The sequence below is a fragment of the Pelobates fuscus genome, chromosome 4 (genome assembly GCF_036172605.1).
Source record: "Pelobates fuscus isolate aPelFus1 chromosome 4, aPelFus1.pri, whole genome shotgun sequence".
NCBI classification, from domain to species: Eukaryota; Metazoa; Chordata; class Amphibia; order Anura; family Pelobatidae; genus Pelobates; species Pelobates fuscus.
Window position 1 is genome coordinate 158,354,004 of NC_086320.1, and position 25,454 is coordinate 158,379,457.

Consider the following 25,454-nt stretch of genomic DNA (forward strand, 5'->3'; position numbering starts at 1 on the left):
AGTGAGTGTATCTAAGTGTTTGTATGTGCCAGTGAGTGTATCTGAGTGTGTGTACATATCAGTCTGTGTATATTTGAGATTGTGTGTATCTGTATGTCAGTGTGTATCTGAGTGTGTGTATGCGCCTGTGTCCGTATCTGTGTATCAAGGTGTGTGCATGAGTCCGTTTGTTAATAGTGTGTGTAAATAGTTGTAATATGTAGATAGTTGTGTTCTGTCATAATAAAATAGGTCATACATGTTTGGTGGCTGTGTGCGTTTTGGGACGCGCATGTGTGTGAGTGTACGCGTGCGTGGCAGTGTGCGAGTAAGGTGTGCAGTTGCTGGTGAAGCCACCTCCCTGAAATGAACTGTGCATGTTAGGATGTCTGGTTGTATATATGGAAAATACAATAACTCGTTTCATATTTCCTCGGCATATAAGCTGAAAATACAAGGGTCATTTTAAAACCATTTGAAACTAGTTTTGTTTGTGGGTTTTCTTTGCTCTGCTGTTTACAGTACTTCGTAATGGCATGCCCTTTTTAATGCATCAGTAATAATTAACCAGTCCAATTCTGCTTCCATTTGCTGCAGTGAAGCTAGTGACTGTTAAACCACCAGCACTATCATCTGTGCTCCAGCTTCTCTTGTCTAAAACCCTATCACTTACCACATTCAGTAATCTTAAAGAGACACTATAGTCGCCAGAACAACTACAGCTTAATGTAGTTGTTCTGGTGAGTATAATCATTGCCTTCAGGCATTTTCATGTAAACACTGCCTTTTCAGAGAATAGATGGCCACTAGAGGGGCTTCCTGGCTCAGGAATGCACAGTAAGCAGCCCTGCCGTACAGCGTCCCCACGCTCTGCATGGAGACGCAGAATTTTCCTCACTGAGAAAATTCTCATTGGATTGGCTAAAAAGCGGCCATTTTGATATAAATAAGGTGAGTTATAAACTTTTATTGGGGAGCTAAGGGGGTGGGAGAAAGTGACCCTATAGTGATCCTTTAACCCCTTAAGGACACATGACTTGTGTGACATGTCATGGTTCCCTTTTATTCCAGAAGTTTGGTTCTTAAGGGGTTAAACAAAAATAGAAATAGAGCAATAATGTATAAAATGATCATGGCAAATTCACAGAAATTTTGATTTTATCATCCCCGTTACAGCACTGTTTGCTTGCTTTATGAGGAGTTCCTAGCAATAATGACCTATGGTCACTATTAGAAGCACATGTCCTCTTTAAACTTGATGGATGCCAACTCAAAACTTGAGGGCTAGGTAAAGGAAAGCAGGCATCCTTATAGTTATTATTAGATAACAACAAGTGTCTTCTGAATATAGACAATAAATAAAATAAAAAGTAAAGGCACCAGTAGATGCTGCTCTGTAATAAGTACATACCATGTCCATTGGTAACATGCTTGTGCAGTTTTCCTTTCCGAGGTGTTGAATGGCATGAGGATGAAGTGTTAGTGGTGAATGTTTTTGTGTCCTCAAATTCTAAATCTTCATCCTCAACATCTTCTTCATCTTGAGAACTTCCAAAATACACCATGTTAGAGGGTAATGCAGGAGAACCTACAGGAGATAGAAGGTAAAACTTAATAAGCATGTTAGAAAGAATGGATTATTTTGTTCCAAGTTAATTTACATTTTTTAAGGAGAAATCAAAAACAATGAAACCAATGCAAAACCTTTTAACAAAGGTTCCTTTAGAAAAAGGAATACACTCCAAACCCCTGGAGCACTTTACCCTCATGGCTTGAATTAGAGGTAAGTTATCCATACATCCAGTGTTAAAGGGATTCTATAGCGCCTGGAAAACAAAGCTGTTTTCCTGGCACTATAGAATCCAACAGTGCCCCCCTCCCTTATCCCCCTCCTCCCCACCTGCGGGCCTGAAGGGGTTAAAACATACTGATACATGATATATAAACGCAAATATACAGAGGCACACACGTACAAGAGAGAGAAAAATAGAAAAAAAAAACCTGATGTTTGTAGACACGAATAACAATAAAATATATCAATGGACACCAACAAAAACCTTATATTTTCTGATATCTGCAGATCTAGATGTAGAATGTTTAAATAATGGTTCTTTCACACACATATGTGCATACACACCATTAAAGTATATCAATGTAAACCAACAAAAAAAGGTTCTCATATCTTATCGTATTACTACATATGTAAGATGTACAAAATAATGTTGTGGATATTTAAAATTAAGAATACTGTAATAGGCCCACAATTATGAAAACGCACACATTAATATGGATAACAAATGCGATTTACAACCCCAGACAACCTCTTGCCATCCTGCAACGTGCCAGGAATTGTCTGTGCAGGCTCTCAGAATACCCTAGATAAATATAAGTATGCTTGTGAATGGATGTTTGTGCTCAATCAATATTTCATTCATGTAAGGCAGAGATAATTTCTCCTCCACTTTCTGTATGTCATACAGTGAATACAGAAATGAATTAGAAAACAATACGTTAGCAGATGTACTGTCCATTTAATATAAAAAATATATAAATGACTCAAAAATTCATGCTCTTCTTGCTGAGCATTTAGAAGGTAAATTAGTGCTGGTATTATGCCAGATTTTGCCAATAATGAAGCACAGTAGTCATCCACAGACATTTTCCAATCATTATGGCTACCTCCTGTCCAGATCATTCACATCCAGTCCTGGTTTACATTTGTCCTTAAAGTAAGGAAAGAGTACCAATTTTAGGTCACTGTTAATAAGATTAGGCTTCGTGCCTTTTCATTGTTTGTAAACTGTGGAGCCAAGTTCTAAGGGAAAAATGTGTGTTTGCCAATTGCACTGACTAAATAAAATTAAATAAATAAAAATTAAAATAAATAAAACTCTGAATCAGCTTCATAAGCAGAGAACCCTTAAAATAACAATCCAGACTCTTAAAGCACTTTAGCTTGCTGAATTTCTTTATGTGTTAAAAATTTGTCCGTTTTCATTGCACAAAAAAATGATGTGTTCAATAAAAATTGTCTGACAGCCAGGGGTTGTAAAAAAAAAAAAAAAAAAGAAAAAAAAAAAGAAGGTTAATTTATGAAAGTGCATATTAGTCATGTTACTTTCTGGTAGTTTAGCTCAGTGGAGCTAAATTGAAGAGTCGGGAAATTGCTCCTTTATAAAGGTTTCGCTTGGAAACAAACATTGATTGAAACTTCACCTTTTGATTAATAAAAGAATACTTTCCAATTTCCTTGTGAGCACCTCATCTTTCATGACACACACACACACACACACACACACACACACACACTCTCTCTCTCCGTGAAAGAGAAGGAAAAAAAAAAGCAGTGACCTTAATACAATGCAAATGGAACATACTTTCCTCCATCTTGTCTAGCACATTATTAGTTATACCACTTTCTACCACTGTGCTCCTAGGACTCGTTACAATACTTTTCCTGCATTTTTTCTTCCAATGTGCAACAGTAATGCAAAATTAAACTGGTGCTCTAAAAAAAATATCTACAATGATACAGAAAAATAACAAGAGATTTAAAAAGTGCTACAAACAGATGTATTTTGATAAATTGCGGAATAATGCTAGTTTAAATAAAATTATATCCTTTTGCGTGTCAGTACTGCTCAAACTGTCATAACAGCAGATTTTCTGTGTCATTATTCCAAGCACTCCTTGTGCCAGACAAATTTCAGGACATTTACAAAACTAACAACATAATTCAGAGTCTTGGACCAAGCTTCTGGATTCACTGCAGGCATTACAAATAGCCAGTATTTGCCAAAGCTGCATTTCTTGGTTTTTATTCCAGGGCAATCTGGTAAAATGTTTAATAATGTCCACTCTTTTGTGGAGTTAACACCAAACAAGCATCTGGATGTGATTTAAAGTGTGGTAAGTTATGTGCAAGTCAAATTCTCTATACAATATACTCTATATTCCATCTCTATACAATAGCTTAACCACCTGTCTAGCATGTGAGGCAGTTTAAAAATAAATAAATAAAACAAACAAAAAAAAACACTGCAATGTTCAGAAATCAAGACTTGTTTGGGAACCTGTGTTGCTGTTTTGTGTGCGCCTTTTTTATGTACGTATGTGCTTGTATACTCCAATATTTCAATCATCCACAGAGACACTTAACAGGGACTGCAGTTTGCTTTAAGTATATCCTGCCTGCAATCTGATCTTCAATATTTTCCGAGTGCCTTTTTGTTATACATAAGCACACAATCATGTATCTACACAAGTTTTATGCACAGGCAGAAATTCACATTTATAAAAATACATATATTTGCTGTATGGGTGCTTAGATGCATACACAACTTCCATAAATTTAAAATGCACTTAATATACATACTTGTGTATTTTTTAGATCACCAAAGCATCAATCACCTGCTTGTAACTTATTAAACACAGCCCTGTCATAAAAACAATGTGATCTTGTTTGGAAGCAGGCATATGTTGGATAAGATCGTATTGCAGGAGTTTGCCATCACTTAATAACTTCCTCAGGATTCAGCAAAATAAGTCATAGTGTCTCAGCAAAATGTAACTCTTTAAAGGCCACATACAATCAATTTGATCACAAACTGATCCTTCACAGAAAAAAATAAAAGAAAATAACAATTATTATGCATGTAGGACAAATGTGTATTGAAACACCAGCAGCCATAGTCTAAGACTTTTAAATTTACAAATATTTGGGAATCTTGCCTAATACCCACTTATCAGAAGAGATTTATAGCCATTTGGACATTTCTAAATTAAACAGACTGTGCAGTGTAAAGGAACACTATAGCGTTAGGAATACAAATGTGTATTCCTAATGCTAATGTGTCCTAAGCATTGTTTGGGTGATCAGGTCCCCTGCTGCCATGGTTAAAAAGGTCATTTTACTTACCTTTAGTCCCTTGCAGCGCCAGTCTCCATGAAAATTTTTATTTCAGACAATCCACTGCTTTAATATATGAAAACATTGTGAGGCTAGTGCTTATGCGAGACGATCTGAGTTTTACTCTGCTATTTCACGGAAGTGCCTCTAGGGCAGGCATAGGCAACCTTCAAGACTCCAGATTTTTTGGACTACACCTTTCATATATTGATGATCTCAGCCAATCCAATGCCTTCCCAAAGGAAAGCATTGTGAGTCTATCACGCAAGCATAGCAAAACGTCATTGTGACAGATCTCTCTGTCTTGGACTTACAGAGGCTTATTAATCATTCGCTAGTTTAATTTGTGTTTTCCCGTTCATGTGGACTCTATACCGGTCCCCTTTTTACTACCGAATAAAACTCCTGAACGGCCAGCCACCCAGTAGAGAAGTGTGCTGCTGGTTAACCTCTTGGCCCCATTAGAACGTTGATGTTAACCGCAGACACCTCTTAATTGATATATACAAGATAGGATTTTTTGGGATCTCGCTGATGTGCCTAAAATAAAGGACAAAAAAACGTAGTGCAATATTGTCTGGAACCAGTATAAAACAAAATATTCCATTACACTCACAAATTCCAAGTGTTAAAAGCGTGTTAGATGTGCCTCCCCACGATGTAGATGGGGGGTAATTGAGAGAAAATCCACGAGCAAATAACGGGGTTCCTAAGAAGAGACGCCCACCCTTTTTTCACCAAAGGATTGTAAGGGATTAACCCTATTTAAAGCAGTTTATTGAAGCGAAATGTTAGATTGTTTTTTTGATTATTGCATTTTATCAATTGGTCCCTGAGGAAGTTCATATATAGAACGAAACGCGTAGGACCTGTGGACTTTTATGTTTTCATTTAATTTAATTTAATGTTTTTATGCATTTTTGTAATCCTTCATATTTGATTTATTAATTAAACCATTTTATGGGAGCTGTTTGGTGTGGCTGGATCATTGGATCATCCTAGTAACCGGGGCACCCTGCGGTCATTACTGAAGGAGGATTCTCAATTACCCCCCATCTACATCGTGGGGAGGCACATCTAACACGCTTTTACACTTGGAATTTGTGAGTGTAATGGAATATTTTGTTTTATACTGGTTCCAGACAATATTGCACTACGTTTTTTGTCCTTTATTTTAGGCACATCAGCGAAATCCCAAAAAATCCTATCTTGTATATATCTGTTTGTGTGGTTGCTAACTGGGAGGCAACCGTGGGATGCTGTGTACCTATAAGTTAAGTTGTTTAAAAAATATTTGGTTTTGCACTGATCACTTTTACACTGGTGGTTTGCAAATTTGCTATTTAAACCTCTTAATTGATGCCTGTAGCTGGGTGGCCGCCATTCGTATCCCGAACACGAGGTCGTGGCCATTTTAAATCCACGAACGCTCAGCGGTGTTCGACGGTAAACTCATGGAACTCAAAACGGACACTTTTTGGCCCGAACACCGCTGAAGCCGCCGACCTCCCTTCTCCTTCGGTAGAAAACTCACGAAGATCCCTGTATTTGGTATTTTGTCCGCGAATAAGCCATACCCCAGATAGCCATCCCGTGGAGTCCATTCGTATGGAGAACAGACTTTGTGAACACTTTGACACCATGGTGATTGGACTGTGTGCATAGGATCTGAGCGCTATTCGGTACTTTTGTGCGCTCAGATCCCAGCTATCTGGGGACACGTTGAATGCCTGTTTATGTCCAGTTATTGTAAATTTATATATTTTTATGCATTTTGTTATATTCATTTAAAATGGTGTTTGTTCTCTGTCCAGGGAGATAATTGAATTACTTCACAATTATCTCCCGGGCAGAGCAGAGGGTCTTGGGTAATTAAAGGGGCATGGCTACAGGTGTAACACTGTGATTGGTTGTTGTAATGTCCTTGTCACAGTCTCCCATTTGGTCCCCTAGGGGAGTGTCCACCAGGTGGGAGACCTGCATAAATACCGGGCAGGTAGCCCTCGGTAAACCAGATTCCTGCTGACCCTCAATACGGAACTTTGTCTCGTCATTGGGGGAATTATTCATATGGATTACGCTTGTTCGGCTGTTTGGGAGACTGACTGGTTCGTGTGATTGCTGTTCGGCAGTTTGGAGTGCTCAGTGGCTACCTCTGCATTCGGGAAGGGAACGTCCAATACGGCTGTAACCCCTCTCCTACCGGGGGAGCCGTAACAGTCATGCTGTGCCGATCAGCGTTTTTTCATAGAGATGCATTGAATCAATTAAATCAATGGGGAGCGTTGAGCCATGCAGAGTGTGGAGATGCTGAATGTAGGTGCTGCACAACGTGCAGCACTAGACTAGGAAACACCTTTAGTGGCCATCTGCAGCAATGTAAACACTGCCTTGTCTGAAAGGCTGTTTTCATTCCCTCGTCTGCAGGGATAACTATAAATACCAGAATCTGGTACAGTCTGGTGACTATTGTGTCCCTTTGAAGTGTACATTTGGAATCTCTCAAGTGATTTGAATATGACAACTCGCTGTCAATTCAAACGTGGAGGGGTTGGGGTGGCACTGCTTGGGTTTGTTCTTAAACAGTTGAGCACATTGATCTTGTAAACGATTTGGTACAAGGGGTGGGTAGTCTTAAAAGGACATACCAGTGATGCAACTTGCGTCACTAGTGACAACCCCCTGTCCAAAGCGGGCCCACAAAAGAAGCACTCTTTGCTGAAGCGCTGTATTCATGGTCCTAGTGGCCCCAGTCCTAAAGTTTTAAGTATGATATATTGCTAGGGTCACATCATATTTACAGACAAAGCATCTTATTAGAGCAGGTACTCCTCCATGGACTGAAAGAGGGTTTGTGTTATGAGTGGGTGCCATAGGCTAAATAAATTGTCTTGTGTATTTTACTTGGTTTACATGAGTAAGTAAACTCCGTGGACTCCAAGACTTGTGGACAACCACTCATGATGCAGAAACATACAAACAACAACATAACAGGTTTCAATGTTTGACAAGGTAAATGTACAAAAGCTTGATAAAAACATAATAAAACCTTTATTCTCTATAGAAACTGCATTGCTGAATAAAATATACTGACTTGGCAAAGATTAAAGCATTATTGGAGTGTCAGTCCATAGCAGGTGGGAGTAACAGAGGCTGCATGTTCTCAATATGAAAATCAGCTGGGATTGAATTTGTAGGAGATCATAACCAGTTTAAAAATGTAAAACAATTAAGTTGTACATATTTTTATATATACAATTTATATACATACACATAATGATATAAAATAAATAAATAAAAAATAAATATATATGTATATAATCAATTTCAAAGGATACCACTCCAAGGACTTATAAAATGTAACTTTTATTTACCTTACAGTTAAAATGGCAAATAAAAGTAAAATTTTATAAGTCCTTGTAGTGCTATCCTTTGAAATTGATTTTTGGCTGGACAAGCACCAGGCATTACAGTGATTTTGGTGGAATGCAAGATTATATAAATATATAACCAAATATAGCTAGGGCAGCACTCACCTGAACATGCATATATTATAGGATGCTGCTGGGGTCAATTTATACAACATACAAAATACACATTCCAGCGTACTCGTTCATTCACTAAACAGTGATTTCAAGTCTCACAGTTTGTTATAGTTTTATTTCAAAACACCTCATAATCAGGGTTTAGAGTATATGATCATACATTGCATAAGCCTGACACAACATTAATGTACCCCATTCTTGGTAGGTCCTATCCTAGCAGCCTAATGCTCTTATGAGATTAATCCACTTACTTATGAAATTCTTACTTACTGGGACTCTCTGCAGTGCAAGGATAAATAGGGCCCATATGCCCTGAAGAAAGTTGACTATACTGGATTATTACCTGGATTGATTCTGGATAAAAATGTTTTCATTTAAAAGACCTCGAGTGCTGGCTTTATATTCTATGGTATAAATTGTGCAGCCCAGCACCGGGCAAGGAAGACAGGGAGGCTGGAGTGCAAGAGTTCATGGAGAGTGTGTGTGTGTATGTATATATATATATATATATATATATATATATATATATATATATATATATATATATACACATACACACACACACACACTCATGGTCCTTTATGAACAAGCTACAGGTTACACTTTGATGTGGTGCAATGTATATATAAATATGTATAGCAAAAACCAAAAAGGTTATGGTGGGGGAAAAACATCACTGCAAATTTGTGATTTCTGTGGGAAAATCAAGTCTTATGGCTTGACTGGTGTGCAGATTTTTGTTTAACATTGTATTAACTATCCACTAAATATGTATGTATGTATGTGTGTGTGTGTGTGTGTATATATATACATACACACTTTGATGTATACATATATAGCAAAGTGTAGCCTGTAGCTTGTTCATACAGGGTCATGAATCTATTATATTTTTAATGTGTAAACTTACCTCGAAGACACAAAAATGTGAGGAAGTCTTCAGTCTTGGGCTTGCGCTTGGTGAGGTCTGACATCTGAGTGACTGGAGGGGGTAGCAATGGCTCCACAATTTTAATAGGGGTTGTGCTCGGACTGTTTGGCTGGGATTGGGCAAATTTTCTTTGTGCTTGCAGCCTTGGCCTGAAAAATAATAAAAACAAAATATAATAAACAAACAATGGCTGAATTTGTTACTTTTACAAACAGTCCCAAGTACAGCAATATTTTATGTTTAGTTAACCCATGTTAATGTATGAATTGCTAGAGTTAATGAGGTCTTAAAAAAACAAAAAACAAAACCCACTCAAAACAAACATTCTTCGTATTCAGCACCACCTCGATATGCCAGTTAATGTATTGTCACATTCAAACAAATGTTTAAACGGTCTTTATTAAAAATGTAATTCAAGCTCCAAACATTTAGCACAGAGAACCAAGAAATAAAGGCAAGTAGAACTTTTGGTTCAGTTTTAAGTCTGATCGCCAGGAGCTTTGATCTTTGCAAAGCACTGTATTGCTTACCCACCTCTGGCACAAAACATGTTAGATGACTTGAACGTCTGTGTACATTCACCAGCCGCTCAGTGACAGCCCTGCTTCATTACAGTCTTAGAACACTGAAATGTTATCATATGAGGGAAAAAGAGCTCACCCATATCACTTATTATATTAAGGGAATGTTTAATGTTACAAAGCTGCATATTTGCATAGGAGACTACACTATGACTATATTTGAAGAACATTTCTAAAAAAGGGGGTTTGAGTGAAGTATTTAAACTTTAAGAGAAATGTCCCTGACTGCCTGTAGTTGCTCCCAAACATTAAACAGGGCCAGTTGTGTTCTGATGACAACATGGCCATTCTGCCTGACATATACAAAAAACAGATCGTGCCTTCTGAGCACCTGGTTCTTTAACAGAGCACAAAATGTTTAAATCTCTAGACAGGGGGGAGGGAGATGCGGAGGTATGCTTGCATAGAGCTAAAATTGGTTACTTTATGTAAAAGCATCTTGGGCTAATAAACTAATAAGCTAATAAGAACAATGCTTTAAAACTAAAATTTAATTAAGTTTCAGACAGTATCTAAATGTTTAAGTATTTTTTTTTCATCTATCAAGAATATTTTTTCCCATGCAAATGGGCCTGATCATGCACTTGACTGGCAATTTTTTTTTACAAATATTGTACCTTTATTTACAGACTGCTAATATGTGTATAGAAGTAACTAAAATTATATCTTAAGTATCCTGTGTAAATCTCTATCAACTAAAAAAAAAACTGCTGCAATTAGTGAAATATTACAAATAAGAACACCACCAAATAAATAAATAATAAAAAAATAAATATATATATATATATATATATATATATATATATATATATATATATAGATAGATAGATCTATATCTACACCACAAATATACATATACTATAAATATTAAAATATTAGCTGTGAACATACTGAATAGAATTGTTCTAAAGTGAAAAATAGTGAATTCAATATTTATGCCTTTGTTTTATTTGGTGTGCAAAGTAAATACTTAGCACAATAGCCTCTGTAAATATAGCCTATTCAATCTGAATTTAATAAATTGCTTCTTGCTCACTAGAATCAAACACCTTCATAATATAAAGCAATAAAATACTTTGCTTTTGAAACAAAACAAAAAAATTGCAAGGAACAATAAAACATACCTTTACAAAGATTAACATGACACGTAGTACTAAGGAAAGGGTCGGTATAAAAAGGCACCAGACTGAATCAGCCTCATGAAGTTAAAAATAATAAATCTTTCTGCCAGCATCATGTTGAATTTTTTTTTTTTTTTTTTTTTTTTTTTTTAAATGGACCAGTGCATAGCTTCAGTTGAAGTCATGGCTGGACACATAATAGCCCCACAGATGCACATTGAAGGAAGCAGAGCTCACAAACAGGTTTCCCCCACCTGCAAAATCTGCTGGAGGCCAGGCAAAGCGATCTGCACAAAACAGCCTTGGTGCTAAGCGCACAGCTACATCTTTGTGTTTGCTGAATTGGTTCAAAGTTAGAATATGTACCAATATTTAAACTGCTCACCAGAGAAGTCACTTGGGGGAACTCAGTTTGATTTAAAGTCTATCCAAGGTCATGTCCATAAAACACATTAGAAACGATATCCTTTAAGTAATAGTCATGTATTTAAACAGATTTTTAACACAAACTTTTGTTGTCCTTAAAAACTTTTTTTTCCCTTGCTAATATCAGGGCTTGCAATGAGGGATACACATAATTATACACTGTGCAATACAGAGGAAATGTACGCAAAGCAAAAGAACTACACGTCTATGCATGTCTCATCTGGAAACCATTTGCACATCAATGCTGCAAAACCAGGAATTGTCCATTGAAGAAGAAGCCTTTCAAGACCACTGTGAAATTGGGCTGCAACTCTCTTAAAAGCATCCTACCAACAGGTAATTGCAAAGAGAGATCATGGCAATGATTAATAGTGCGGCACTCTACTGTTACTTGAAGTGTCTCAAAGCAACCATCATGTTGCTGAGCTGATACGAATATTGCCAGCCATCCAATCAGCCAGCTGCACATACGTGGTTCTCTGTGAAAGCATTGTGTGGGTGTTCTTAAGCACAACACACTTAAGGGGAAATATTTTGCTATTTCAGATGCATGTTACGAGAAAATTAATCTGGAATGACAGAATTAAAGTACCAAATTGGGCTATTCCATTGGGTATACTTGCTCAGTAGAACTCCAGGTCAAGATCCCCTCTGTTCTCTGTCCAGAATAGGCCAGCTTTACTCTCAGCTCTATCTGTGTGGCTGCAATGACACACTAAAGCAAGACAATCCGCAGGCCCGCGCAAAGCAGCACTGCGGAATGTTGCACATGTCCCGTGGAAGAAGAACTGGGTTAGTTTTATAACCATGTTGCCAAGGTGTTAAATCGAGGTGTCAAATGCAATAAAAACTACAGGTCTTTATTTTCACTATCATGGCCTTATACAACATTCCACGTTCTAGAGTAATTGGGCAAGGTATAAGATCAGAATGGTTTAATAAGGGTAATGGCACGAGGCAAGGATGCCCTCTTGCACCTTGCTATACATATTAACACTTGAACCCTTTGCAGCAAGAATTAGGAATAATGAACACATAAAGGTTATGAAGGTAGGCAATCTGGAGTTAAACATGCCTAGCCTGGAACGGTACGCAGAGGCTAATATGCTGTGCCGTTTGTCTAAGCTTCAATATAAGAAAAGTAAAGATGAAAGCTGGTATTACATAGAACAAGATTTAGCAGGAATGAATAACTTGGAATGCGTATTATGGTTACATGAGGAAAAATGTAAAAAGCTTGTCAAATGGCAATGATAACTAGGAACTGCGTTGAATTTTGGATAACTTTTAAAAGCCGAACAGGTATGAAAGATATGCTATTGCCGTCTGCTCCTTTAGACATTCTAAAAAAATAATATCCCTCATTTGAAATTTTCCAACTGTGAAAATCCTAAAACATTTAAAGTATGAGACTTTATGATTGAAGATGGAATAAAAACTTCAACTCAACTGCTCAATAAATATGCATTTAAAGGACCACTATAGGCACCCAGACCACTTCAGCTTAATGAAGTGGTCTGGGTGCCAGGTCCAGCTAGGTTTAACCCTTTTTGCAGTAAACATAGCAGTTTCAGAGAAACTGCTATGTTTACCTATGGGTTAGTCCAGCCTCTAGTGGCTGTCTCATTGACAGCCGCTAGAGGCACTTCCTATGGAAGTGCCTATGGATAATGCTTTCCTATGGACTGGCTGAATGCGCACGCAGCTCTTGCCGCGCATGCGCATTCAGCCGGTGACGGAAGAAGAGTCCCCAGCGCCGGTGGAGCACGGCACTGGAAAAAAGGTAAGGGATTAACCCCTTCCTCCCCCTTCAGGAGTGACATGTCCTGGACTAAGGGAGGAGTAATGCCACAAAGACATAACTCATGACACTACCCTGCCATTGTAAGCCTATACAAGTGATTCATTACAGCTATTCTCAGGTTGTTATCCTCCTCTAAATGAGTTGGCAGCAATCAAAAGGACAAGGTTTACTAATTACAACATTGCAAGGATTGTAATTTCAGGGTTAATAATCCTTACATTCCATCACTATTTGCTGCATGTGTCAAATGTTAAATAGTCTACCTAGATTTAAATGATGGTGGACTTAAAGGACAGTCCAATAATCAACCACTATGGCTACTTTGGTTCCCATATACGAACAACTGGCATTAGAAGAGGGGGAGTGTGGCACTCCAGGCACCAAAACCACTACAACAAGGAAAGTAATAAAACAAATATCAATGGATACGACTTATAAATGAATGTTCTAGATTCCTTATACCCTTAGGAGAAATGTCTGTGGATAAAATGTCACCTAATGCCATGGACAATGATCTGATCTGTTATAAAGAAAATAAAAAGTCACTTGGACTTAAACAATGTCCAAAGAACACAGGAAAATGGAAAATTCACCAGTAAGGAAGAAATTCTAATCATGTCTAAGATCCCCAAAAAAGCAAAAACCATTAATAGGCAATAAATAAAGAACAATGTATTCTTCAAAGATTAAGGCACACAGCAGTGGCGTACACACAATACATGGGGCCCCGGTGCAAAAACTGATCTGTGGGCCCCCGCCCGGCGCTTACACTGCGGGGCCACAAAACATGGTGGCAGGCACCTGGTCGCAGGGCTTCAACCGCGGTATGTACGCCAGTGCATGCAGATACACATACACTTAAAGGACCACTAAAGGCACCCAGACCACTTCAGCTCAATGAAGTGGTCTGGGTGCCAGGTCCCTCTAGTTTTAACCCTGCAGCTGAAAACATAACAGTTTCAGAGAAAATCACAGTGAGAAGACGCTGGACGTCCATAGGAAAGCATTGAGTAATGCTTTCCTATGGGTGGTTTGAATGCGCGTGCCCAGCTCTGAGAGGCGGATCGGGGCAGAGAGATCCCCAGCGCCAAGGGAGCCCGGTGCTGGAGAAAGGTAAGTGCAGAAGGGGTTTTAACCCCCTCAGCCCAGCGGGAGGGGAGGACCTAAGGACTATATAGTGCCAGGAAAACAAGGGACTCTATAGTCACCTGAACAACTTCAGCTTAATGAAGCAGTTTTGGTGTATAGAACATGCCCCTGCAGCCTCACTGCTCAATCCTCTGCCATTTAGGAGTTAAATCCCTTTGTTTATGAACCCTAGTCATACCTCCCTGCATGTGACTTGCACAGCCTTCCATAAACACTTTCTGTAAAGAGAGCCCTATTTAGGCTTTCTTTATTGCAAGTTCTGTTTAATTAAGATTTTCGTATCCCCTGCTATGTTAATAGCTTGCTAGACCCTACAAGAGCCTCCTGTATGTGATTAAAGTTCAATTTAGAGATTGAGATACAATTATTTAAGGTAAATTACATTTGTTTGAAAGTGAAACCAGTTTTTTTTTCATGCAGGCTCTGTCAATCATAGCCAGGGGAGGTGTGGCTAGGGCTGCATAAACAGAAACAAAGTGGTTTAACTCCTAAATGGCAGTGAATTGAGCAGTGAAATTGCAGGGGAATGATCTATACACTAAAACTGCTTTATTTAGCTAAAGTAATTTAGGTGACTATAGTGTTCCTTTAATGGCAAACATTCAGATACACATACAGACAAACAGATACACATACAGACCCACACACACAGAGATACACATACATACACAAACTCATAGTGACAGACCCACATACACACTCACTGACAAACACATATACACTCTCACTAACAGACAAGCACACACACACACACACTCTCACGAACAGACGCATACACACTAGCTAACAGACACACAACTAACACACTCAGTAACAGACACACACAGTAACAGACACACACACTCACTGACAAAAAAAACTAACATACTCACTGACACTCACTAGCAGACACACACTCAATAACAGACACAGACACACACACACACACACACAAAAATTTGTATTTTTTTATTATTTAATCCCCCAGCCTCACTACCTTTGGGAGTGCTGAGGGGATTCCAGCTTTCCCTGGGGTCCAGTGGGGCTGTTGAGCGGCCAGTCACTGCAGGCGGCAAGGGAGCACTGATCCTCCTGTTCAGCTCCCTAGCGCGAGCCTCCTTGGGGGGAATTTTTTTTTTGTTCTCTACTCATGTTTTATAAGCATGCTTTATATATTGTTTTTCATCAACCATATACATGTCAAAACAGGTCACATGATCCCACGCTTAGTTTTTCTATATGTTCAAGACATGTTTGCCTAACCTTTGTTTAATGCTATGTAAGTTACAAAATGTGTGTCGCAGGGGGCGGAGTCTAATCGCCGAGCTGGAAGGACGTGCTGAACACCAGCTCCTGCCTGAACGCAACAAAAACAAGGGTAAATACCCCGAAAATCAGCGTGTCCAACAGCTGGAGGGTATGAGACAGAGTGGGGACACCCGGGAGCACAAAATTATACTAAACTCGAGTACCCCACAGCCCGGAAACCCACAAAAAGCGCCTGAGGCCTACCAGCGACTGAGCCGAGGAGAGGCAGCCGCTCTCCTCGAAGACAAAGCCGCGCATATAACCCTCGGCACACCCGCCTCTCTCCCCCCCCCCCCCCCAATACCAATACCTCACAGAGACATCTCCTCGCATGGCGAGTCCAAAATGGCGGATGGCGGCAAGAGGCACACGACAAGCACGCAAGCGAAGATGGCGAACACAGCACCAACAGAACCTACTGGAGGCCCACAGGAACCGCTTGAAAAACGGCTAGATGAACTCTTTCGTGCCTTCTGGCTGAAACTTGAACACAGACAGGCTCAGACCGCAGAGGAAAGCAGAGAAGAAGGAGCACAGAGGCTCCAACCCTGCACAGCTTTGCTCTCCACAGCCTGCTCAGCGCATCCTGGGAGGAACGCCCGCCAAACCACGGCCCGTCCACGTCCTGTGAAACACAGTACCCGCTCCGGCAAGCCTAAACAGAAAAGTAAACGGAGGACACCCCGGATACAAGCTACACCCCACCATCAGGAACAACCTTGCCCTCAAACCGAGCATACTGCAAGCTGGGACGCCACCTGCGGAACCAAGGGGGTCCGAAGAGCTGGGAACTACACAGGTGCCCTCACAGGGGCCTGGGGCCAATGGGTTAAAATGATACAGCGCGACACCTCGCCGACACTCGCACAATGCATACTCCGGACCACCACTAAACTCCCACATGGTCCGAAGCCGGTCTCATCCAAGCCCTCACTCAAGCCTCCACCAACACCAAGCACAAAAGCTACGAAGAGCCTTCTCCCAAACCACGCAGAGAAGCCCCCTTTCTACACACTATAAATGGTTACCGGGACGGTTTTTGACTGGCGTGGGCTGAATGGAGAGCAACTCACAACCTACAACACCTTGGCACCAGGACGTTGGCACCATCCTTCTCTTGACCTTGAAAACCTCGTAAGAGGGACATGTTTATTTCTTAGTAGTATTGTACGCAGTACTGGAGACTGTATCTTCAGAAGGATATTGATACCTTAGAGAGAGTTCAGAGAAGGGCTACTAAACTGGTTCATGGATTGCAGGATAAAACTTACCAGGAAAGGTTAAAGGATCTTAACATGTATAGCTTGGAGGAAAGACGAGACAGGGGGGATATGATAGAAACATTTAAATACATAAAGGGAATCAACACAGTAAAGGAGGAGACTATATTTAAAAGAAGAAAAACTACCACAACAAGAGGACATAGTCTTAAATTAGAGGGACAAAGCTTTAAAAATAATATCAGGAAGTATTACTTTACTGAGAGGGTAGTGGATGCATGGAATAGCCTTCCAGCTGAAGTGGTAGAGGTTAACACAGTAAAGGAGTTTAAGCATGTGTGGGATAGGCATAAGGCTATCCTAACTATAAGATAAGGCCAAGGACTAATGAAAGTATTTAGAAAATTGGGCAGACTAAATGGGCCGAATGGTTCTTATCTGCCGTCACATTCTATAGTTTCTATGTTTTTTTTTGTTTTACTCGAGTTATTTTAATGGTTTCTAAGACGAACAAAATGAGAAGTATTATTTCCTCTGTTTCACATGTCTGTCTAACCATGGACTCTTAATGGGCTCTTAACATTCTGACATCTTGTGAGTGCATAATTTACTCAGAGGGGCCACATTTTTGATTGTATAGTGTTGCCCTATGAATTTTTTTCTCTGCCTTGATTTTTTTTAGGTGTATCTTATATTTTATATAACCATCGTCATGCCTGAAAGAATATGCACACAGATAGCATGTTTAGCCTGTATAGCATGACTCTTCTTACTAGAAGACACACACCTATATGCATACAACATCATTAAACCCCAGCACAGCTCCATATGTTACACAATCTATTGTTGTCTACGCTAACAGAAAACCTGCACGCTACTCATCTAACTATTAACTTAATCTAAACTACAAACACTAAATCTAAACACTACAAACACTAAACTACAAACACATTTCAATCTCTAACTTCAACCGTCACTCACATGTCTAGCAAGTACATACAGTTGGACACGCAATTCCAGCTAGGACTGGACATGATTATGTTTGCTGATACACCTGTTTGTAATATGCTATTACTCGTGTACTAAAACCAAAAAAAGTGCAGCATACCATGACGACGCTAAAAGACACATTGTTACTCTATCTCTAAAGCTATGTGATAATGCTGAAATGTATATTTAACACTGCACTCAAAAATAAAGAATTTAAAAAAAGGCATTTTGGAGTAAAATCAGGTCTAGGTACAGCGATTGAACGTTACTAGGGTTATTGAAGGAGCAATATGCTCACCTTTATCGTACCACACATATCTTACAACAAAAGGCATTTTTAGTTTTAGAGAGAGACATAGATTACCCGTTTAAAGGGAAATTGACAGCAGGTAACGTCATTCTTATACGCTAGGACAAAGAAAATCTATGTAAGAAGATCCCCGGTATTTCCATTTATTGCGTGTTTTATATTTGATGGGGTAAATCTACTAATATATACTGTAACTTTACATTTTTATGTGTGCCATTGAGTGTCCCTTTAACTGTTGTGAGTGTGTAAACATGGCACCAGGAAATGTAATCAATATTTTGCAATCTTGAACGGCTTGAAACTGTTAAGATTTTTTTTTTTTTTTTTATTAAAACGCAGAAGGTTTCCATGCCAAAACTCCAAGGTGTCATGCTGTCTATGAGGACGCTGAACCTTGGGCATCATTGGACCATCCAACAAGATAACCAATGGCCTTCCACAAATTCCACAAAGGCTTGGTTTCAAAAGTAATCCTGGAAAATTCTACAGTGACCATCAGTCACTTGACTTGAATCACACAGAAAATCTCTGGTGGGATTTGAAGAAGGTGGTTGCAGCACGCAAACCCAAGAGTATTACTGAACTGGAGGCCATTGTTCCTGACCAATGGGCTAAGAATCCTCAGGAATGCTGCCAGAAGTTGGTGTCTGGCTATGCATCTCTCAAGCAGGTCATAAAAGCAAAAGGGTGCTCTACGTAGTACTAAAGATTAAAGCTTGCCATGAAAGTGTTGACTAATTTTGAGACTGGAGATGGTCATTATAAGTTGCATTTTCTGTTGAATTTGGAAAAAACACTTTAAGCATTCGTTGTGTTGAGCTCTTTCAATTGCTTTTGTGTGATTTGTTCATTGCAAACAGCTGAAAGTCTGTAAATTTTGGACACTCAAAGAACCTGCGCTCTATCCAGCACCCACAGCTGCACTTACCTCTAAGTTAGAGGCATCCTTTTATGTAAGAACTTTTATTGATGGGACTATATTCTATATTCCAAAATACCTGACTTATATTTGTCATTTCCGATTGTCTTTTATTATTGTTATTCTTTGTGGTGCAGCCCTTCTCTCTTTTTTCTTGTGACATTCTTTTAGATCTTTTATAGGGTTGGGAGGGAACCCTTTTTAGGGTTGCCACCTCCTTACAATTGTTTGGTTATTTAGCGCTGACCCATTTGTGTGTTTTGTATTTCTCTAAAGTTGAGCACAAGAAACAAGCTTATCCAAAAAAACATACATAGGAAAACATTATGATTGGATTTCTGCCTGTATAGATCATTTCATTGGAACAGAAAAGAAAACAAAAACAAAAACTCTGGCATAACTGAAAAGTAAAAGGACTTTTAAACAGATAATTAAAGAGATTATTAACTTAAAGGACCACTATAGGCACTCAGACCACTTCAGCTCAATGAAGTGGTCTGGGTGCCAGGTCCAGCTAGGTTTAACCCTTTTTGCTGTAAACATAGCAGTTTTAGAGAAACTGCTATGTTTACCTATGGGTTAATCCAGCCTCTAGTGGCTGTCTCATTGACAGCCGCTAGAGGCGCTTCCGCGCTTCTCACTGTGATTTTCACAGTGAGAAGACGCCAGCGTCCATAGGAAAGCATTGAGATTGCTTTCCTATGGACTGGCTGAATGCGCGCATGGCTCTTGCTGCGCATGCGCATTCAGCCAGGGACGTCAGAAGAGGGAGGAGAGTCCCAGCGCCGAGGGAGCCCGGCGCTGGAAAAAAGGTAAGGGATTAACCCCTTCCTCCCCCTTCAGCGCCACAGGAGTGGGACCCTGAGGGTGGGGGCACCCTCAGGGCACTATAGTGCCAGGAAAACAAGTTTGTTTTCCTGGCACTATAGTGGTCCTTTAAAAACCAACCATGCTGTAAAACATTTATTTCACAAACCACTTATCTAAAAAGATTCTGCATACAGAAATAATGCAGAGAGTCCAGATTGTGTTTCCTGTTCTAGTCTCCAGGTAAAGATTTTGTTGGTCCTTTATGAAAAAGAAAAACCAAAAAGTATAATGAGATAAAACCACTCACCTTTTTCTCACAGGCCCATCTTCAGAGTCTGAAGAAGTCACACTGTTGGTGTTAGAAGAAGTTTGTGAGGTGTCATCCTTCTCAGTTTCAGATGACTGGCCTGATCCTTTAGACTGTCCATTAAGGAGGAGACCTGTCGATACAGCAGAATTATTAGCAAATAAAAAATAAAAAAATTGGTACAAGTAATATTACACCACTTGCATTATTCATATAACAGTTTGTGCAGCTTCTTTTAAACTTCTCATTCTCCCTTTCACAATTAATAAAGTTGTTGGTACCTGTCAGAAACACACCCTTTAATAGGGACTAAAAAAAAAAATCAAACAACAAACAAAGAGGGGGAAAAAAACAAACAACAAAATATATTGTAAGTGTGTTACGGTACGAAATCATCCTTTATTGTAAAATAAGACATTATTAAAAGTAGACTTCTGTTTTCAAACTTTTAATTGGTCTCAACAATTATAGCTACCGGTAGTTGTGGAAGAGTTATAAAGCTAACAACATATGAAACATTCCACTAATGTAAATGCACATATTTGAAAAAATGGACACACACTCTCTCTCAACTGCAAAGACTCTCTCGCTATTGTTTTAGACATGTTTGTGTTTTGTTTAAATGAACATTTATGTTAAAAAAAAAGGTCTGTGGAATGAATGTGACAAATTGGTTGTGTAGTTCATGCCCATTTTTAAATATACAAAGTCCAGATCAGCAGTCTAAATTCGTTATAAATGGGAGAGAGGTGGTATTGGGAATTATTGTACTAACCAACTGATCCAGATAAGTTAAGCTATCTGTATTAGGGGCCATGCATCCACCTTGTAATGTCCAAGTAGCTGCAGGCTGGATTTAAAACTCAATCCCCCTACTTTAAATTCACATCCTGTAGATCTGCAAGCCTGCAGTTTATTGGAGGGAACAAAGAGCACATAGATTGCTTTCCATTACTTGCTGGAAAACGGCACTGCCTGGTACAATTTACTTAGTTTTATATCAATGTATGCAAATATTGGCATTTACACAGAGACTGAAATACCCTCTCATGTACAAGAGAAAGTTTGTGAACCCATCAAAATGTTAATCATCTGTGTTACAAAGAAGGTCTCAGACCACTGAAATGAATGCAGAATCCTATTACTGCTCCACAATAGCACAGGTTAGGGATGAAGACAACTTAGCCACATCCGGTACTGAACACAAGAAACATATCATTAAAATGTATTTTCTGCAAATGAATAAATGGATGCATGTTATCTTATACTTGCTTTAAAAGGAATCTATAGTAGATTGCAGCAGGGTCGGCCCGTCCATAGGTCCAGGTGGGACCATGGCTCCAGGTTGCAGTCTGACAGTGGCTTAGGGCAGATTGACCTGTGGGGTCCTTGGCTTGCTCTGTATGTCGCGTTGCCGCGTGTTACCATGGCAAGGCGCTGGGAGCTTGCAAGACCACTATCACATGGTCTGCAGCTCTGCACTCGGCGAAGCCTCAAACTGGAAAGCTGCCCAACGGAGCACCAGGGAATTGATTACATTGAAAATAAAGTAATGTCACAGACTCCACACCCCTCCACATTATTTAAAAATAATATCAGGAAGTATTACTTTACTGGGGGCGTGTCTGACTTCCGGTGAGAGCGGTCGCATGGCTTAGGAGCTCCGCCAACACCCCGACCTAAAAGCGACTTTATTCACAGCATTCGGCAATAAAACTCACCTTACCTGCATCGGAGAGTGCACAGGTACACTATGCCCTCGTCTAAACAATTAAAGCTCTCTGAAACGGCCAAGCTGAAGAGATCAGAACGCCGCAAAGAAATTCAAGATGGCGACGAGGCGCCTAACCTGTCGGACGGCCAGTCTGACTATGAATCACACACTACCAAGTACTCAGAGGCCCCGGTCACGGAGCGCAGCCTTCACAAGATGCTGCAGGAACTCCGAGCGACAATAACAGCCGATTTTCATCGTATAAATGGAGAACTACACAGAGAAATCTCCAACATAGGTGAAAGAACTAATGACCTGGAAAACAAAACGGATGAATTATGTGCGGCCCACAATGACATAGCGGACAAACTCCAGATACTTTCAGAAGAAAACGCAATGCTAAAAATCAAAATGGCGGACATAGAAGACAGATCTAGAAGGCAAAATGTCCGCTTTAGAGGCATACCGGATGATGTATCCCGTGATGCGTTGCCAGCTTACATTCTTTCTCTATGCAAGTCTCTAGTCCCGAGCCTGCCCGACTCAGCGTGGGCCTACGACCGCATGCATAGGCTACCACGCCCGGCTCGCTTGTCAAATGAAGTCCCAAAGGACGTTATTGTCAAGTTCCACTACTATGCGCATAAAGAAACGCTACTGCAAGCAGCGAGAAAAATCTCAACTTTGCCAGAACCTCACCAACACATCGCTTTATACGCAGATCTATCAGCGACCACGATGGCGAAAAGGAAGGAGTTCATTACGATCACTAAGACTTTACAAAACAACAACGTAATTTACAAATGGGGGTATCCCACGAAACTGGTTATATGGCGACAAGGTCGGAACTATGTGGCGAATGATCCGAAAGAAGGTATGAAATTGATTACATCATGGGGCCTATGGACCGGATCACCCAAGGGACCTGATTCCGTAGAAACCGCATCACCTAAGAGAATCCAAGCAGATTGGCAAATGGCTAAATCTCCAGCCAAGGACCCTTGAACTTTCTAATCATACTTACCTACATGCAGGTTATGTTGTTATGAGGTTTGCCTAAGCGATGTTATTTTGTTAGATTGCACATTATGTTTATGTTTTTGCCCTAATTGATCACTAAATTGGAGAGATAGGCCCCGCATTAATGTACGCCACATGGGCCTATGCCCAAGTCACGTGGTGTTCCATCAGCGATATTTAGCATTAACTTACGCTCTTTCTTTATATAACGATAAAATAGCCTGCACTTCCTTTACTTAGTGTGCAACATCACCATATCCTGGTGCACCATATTGTACCATCCTCAACTATGTAAATTCTGAAAACTGTATCTCAATGTTATTTTGATGCTTTACCGAACCTCTGACAATTCGCTCACCGAGCATATACTACTTGTGTATACGCAATGTGGTACTCTAACATACCCCATGCACTCCCAGTTTACGTTCATACACGAACGTTGTTTACATCCCCCTTGGGTGCTCTCTGAGAGCAGGTTTCATGCAAGTTAAGGTTCTTCAGGTTCTACATATGTGGTTATTGTTGGTATTATGCAAAATTAATATTGCAGACCATAGGTCGGGAGGAGCTTCAAAGTCCCTCGTCGTGTCACTCATGGGTATAATAGTTCCTACCCTGAGAATGACTAAGATTGTTAACCTTACTAAGGGTTATGTATGTAAATACTTTCGTTATTGGTGTGTTTTCTCTTTTGTTTTTGCCCTCCCCCTCTTGTTCTTCACCTAGATGGTTCCCAGGAAACCCCATTGCAAGAAAGGCGTGTTTACTGCCGTCCCCCCGTGACCACTCGTTCTGCCAACACGGTCTCAATGACACCGAATGATCCAAATCTCTCATGGCTCAAGGTACTCAGAGCTCGCAATACAACTTTCATCAGGATAGCTCACTCCCTAGCCTTATTAATACTCACCCATTATGGCTCCTAAGTCAATGACAATTCTCTCCATAAATGCCAAAGGCCTCAATAGCCCTTATAAGAGAAAGCAATTACTGCAGGAAATGCATAAATCAAAGGCGGCCATTGTATGTGTGCAAGAAACTCACTTTACAAGTAAAAACCCTCCCCAACTTCGTTCCCCGAACTACCACACAGCTTATTTTGCATACTCGCAATCTAAATCTAAAGGAGTTGCAATAATATTCCACACGGATTGGGTGTTCACATTACGCAATCAATATACTGATAAGGAAGGCAGGCTACTTATACTAGTAGGCAAATTAAATGGAATACTGGTGACAGTAGCCTCCCTTTATGCCCCCAATGAGGCACAAATTTCATTTCTAGGCAAAGCACTCAAAAAATTGCATCCATTAAACAAGGACACTTAATCATGTGTGGTGACTGTAATTGCACCCTAGACCCCTCTTTGGACATCAAACGCACAAACAACAAGGCCCCCATCAAATCCTCCGCACATAAAAGCAAACTACTCTCTCAACTCACACAAGGCGGTTGTCAGGGGGGAATTCATTAAATTAGGCTCCATTGCCAAAAAACAAATCATTTCCAGAGACGCCACACTCCGTCAAAACCTCCTCACATTGGAAACTTCCAATAAAAAATCTCCATCTAAATCCACCTCCAAACAAATCTCTAAACTGCAAGGAGAAATTCAAAATCTCCAGGCCCAGATGTACACCAAACGCCTACTCAGAACCCGCCAAGTACACCTGCTTATGTTTTTATAACTGTAATGTAACTGTGAAGCACTTTGGGCAACAACATTGCAATTAAATGTGCTATATAAATAAATAATAACAGTTACTCCGCCCACTCCAGTTGTAGACTACTGGTGGAGGCAAGAACACTTCACACAATTTCCACAGAAATTGTAGCTTTTCTAGTTACACATTCTTACAATACCAGGGCAGACGTACAAGTGAATTTAAGAATCTTTATAAATATCCTCCATTGTTTTAGCTTGGATAATGCTAGCCTCACCTACTCAATTCAGACATATTCCCATGAAATTTGATTGTCCTATACAACACCACAGGAAATTGCATGTTAGACTCTTGGAACACTTCAACAATATTAGAACCAATTAATTAAATCATAGTGTACCCAGAGACTGTGCCAGTTCCCCGAAATTCTAAGAGGACACCTTTCTGGCATTTGGTATTGATAATGTAGAGAGACATTGGAGAGGTGGTAATATCGAGTCACATCTCAATATGAAAAAAGCACAATTGATTCTTGATTTAAAAACTTTTAAACTAGGACTCAATCAAGATATAGATCCTGCAGGGCTTTTTTTAGACTATGACCCCCTTTCTTTTGTTTCTTGTTTTCTTTTTTACACAAATTTCATCATTTAATCCTGAACATTGGTCCTTTGATCATTCTAATTTTTATTTCTAAGTTTCAGAGATTTTTTTCAAGAACATGGATTGATCTTTTTTTACAGATATGTATAATTAGAATTACTCTCTTT

At 39.7% G+C, this 25,454-nt stretch overlaps 1 protein-coding gene across 1 annotated transcript in view; it reads right to left on the reverse strand.

Moving 5' to 3' along the window:
• JARID2 (jumonji and AT-rich interaction domain containing 2) overlaps positions 1 to 25,454 on the reverse strand; it is a 176,664-nt gene that overhangs the window by 68,219 nt on the left and 82,991 nt on the right. Inside the window, exons 3-5 of the mRNA XM_063451703.1 lie at positions 20,286 to 20,418; positions 9,341 to 9,510; positions 1,391 to 1,567 (exon numbers count right to left, since the gene is read on the reverse strand). Of these exons, the coding sequence (XP_063307773.1) occupies positions 1,391 to 1,567; positions 9,341 to 9,510; positions 20,286 to 20,418 (480 nt within the window). The remainder of the gene's footprint in view (positions 1 to 1,390; positions 1,568 to 9,340; positions 9,511 to 20,285; positions 20,419 to 25,454) is intronic.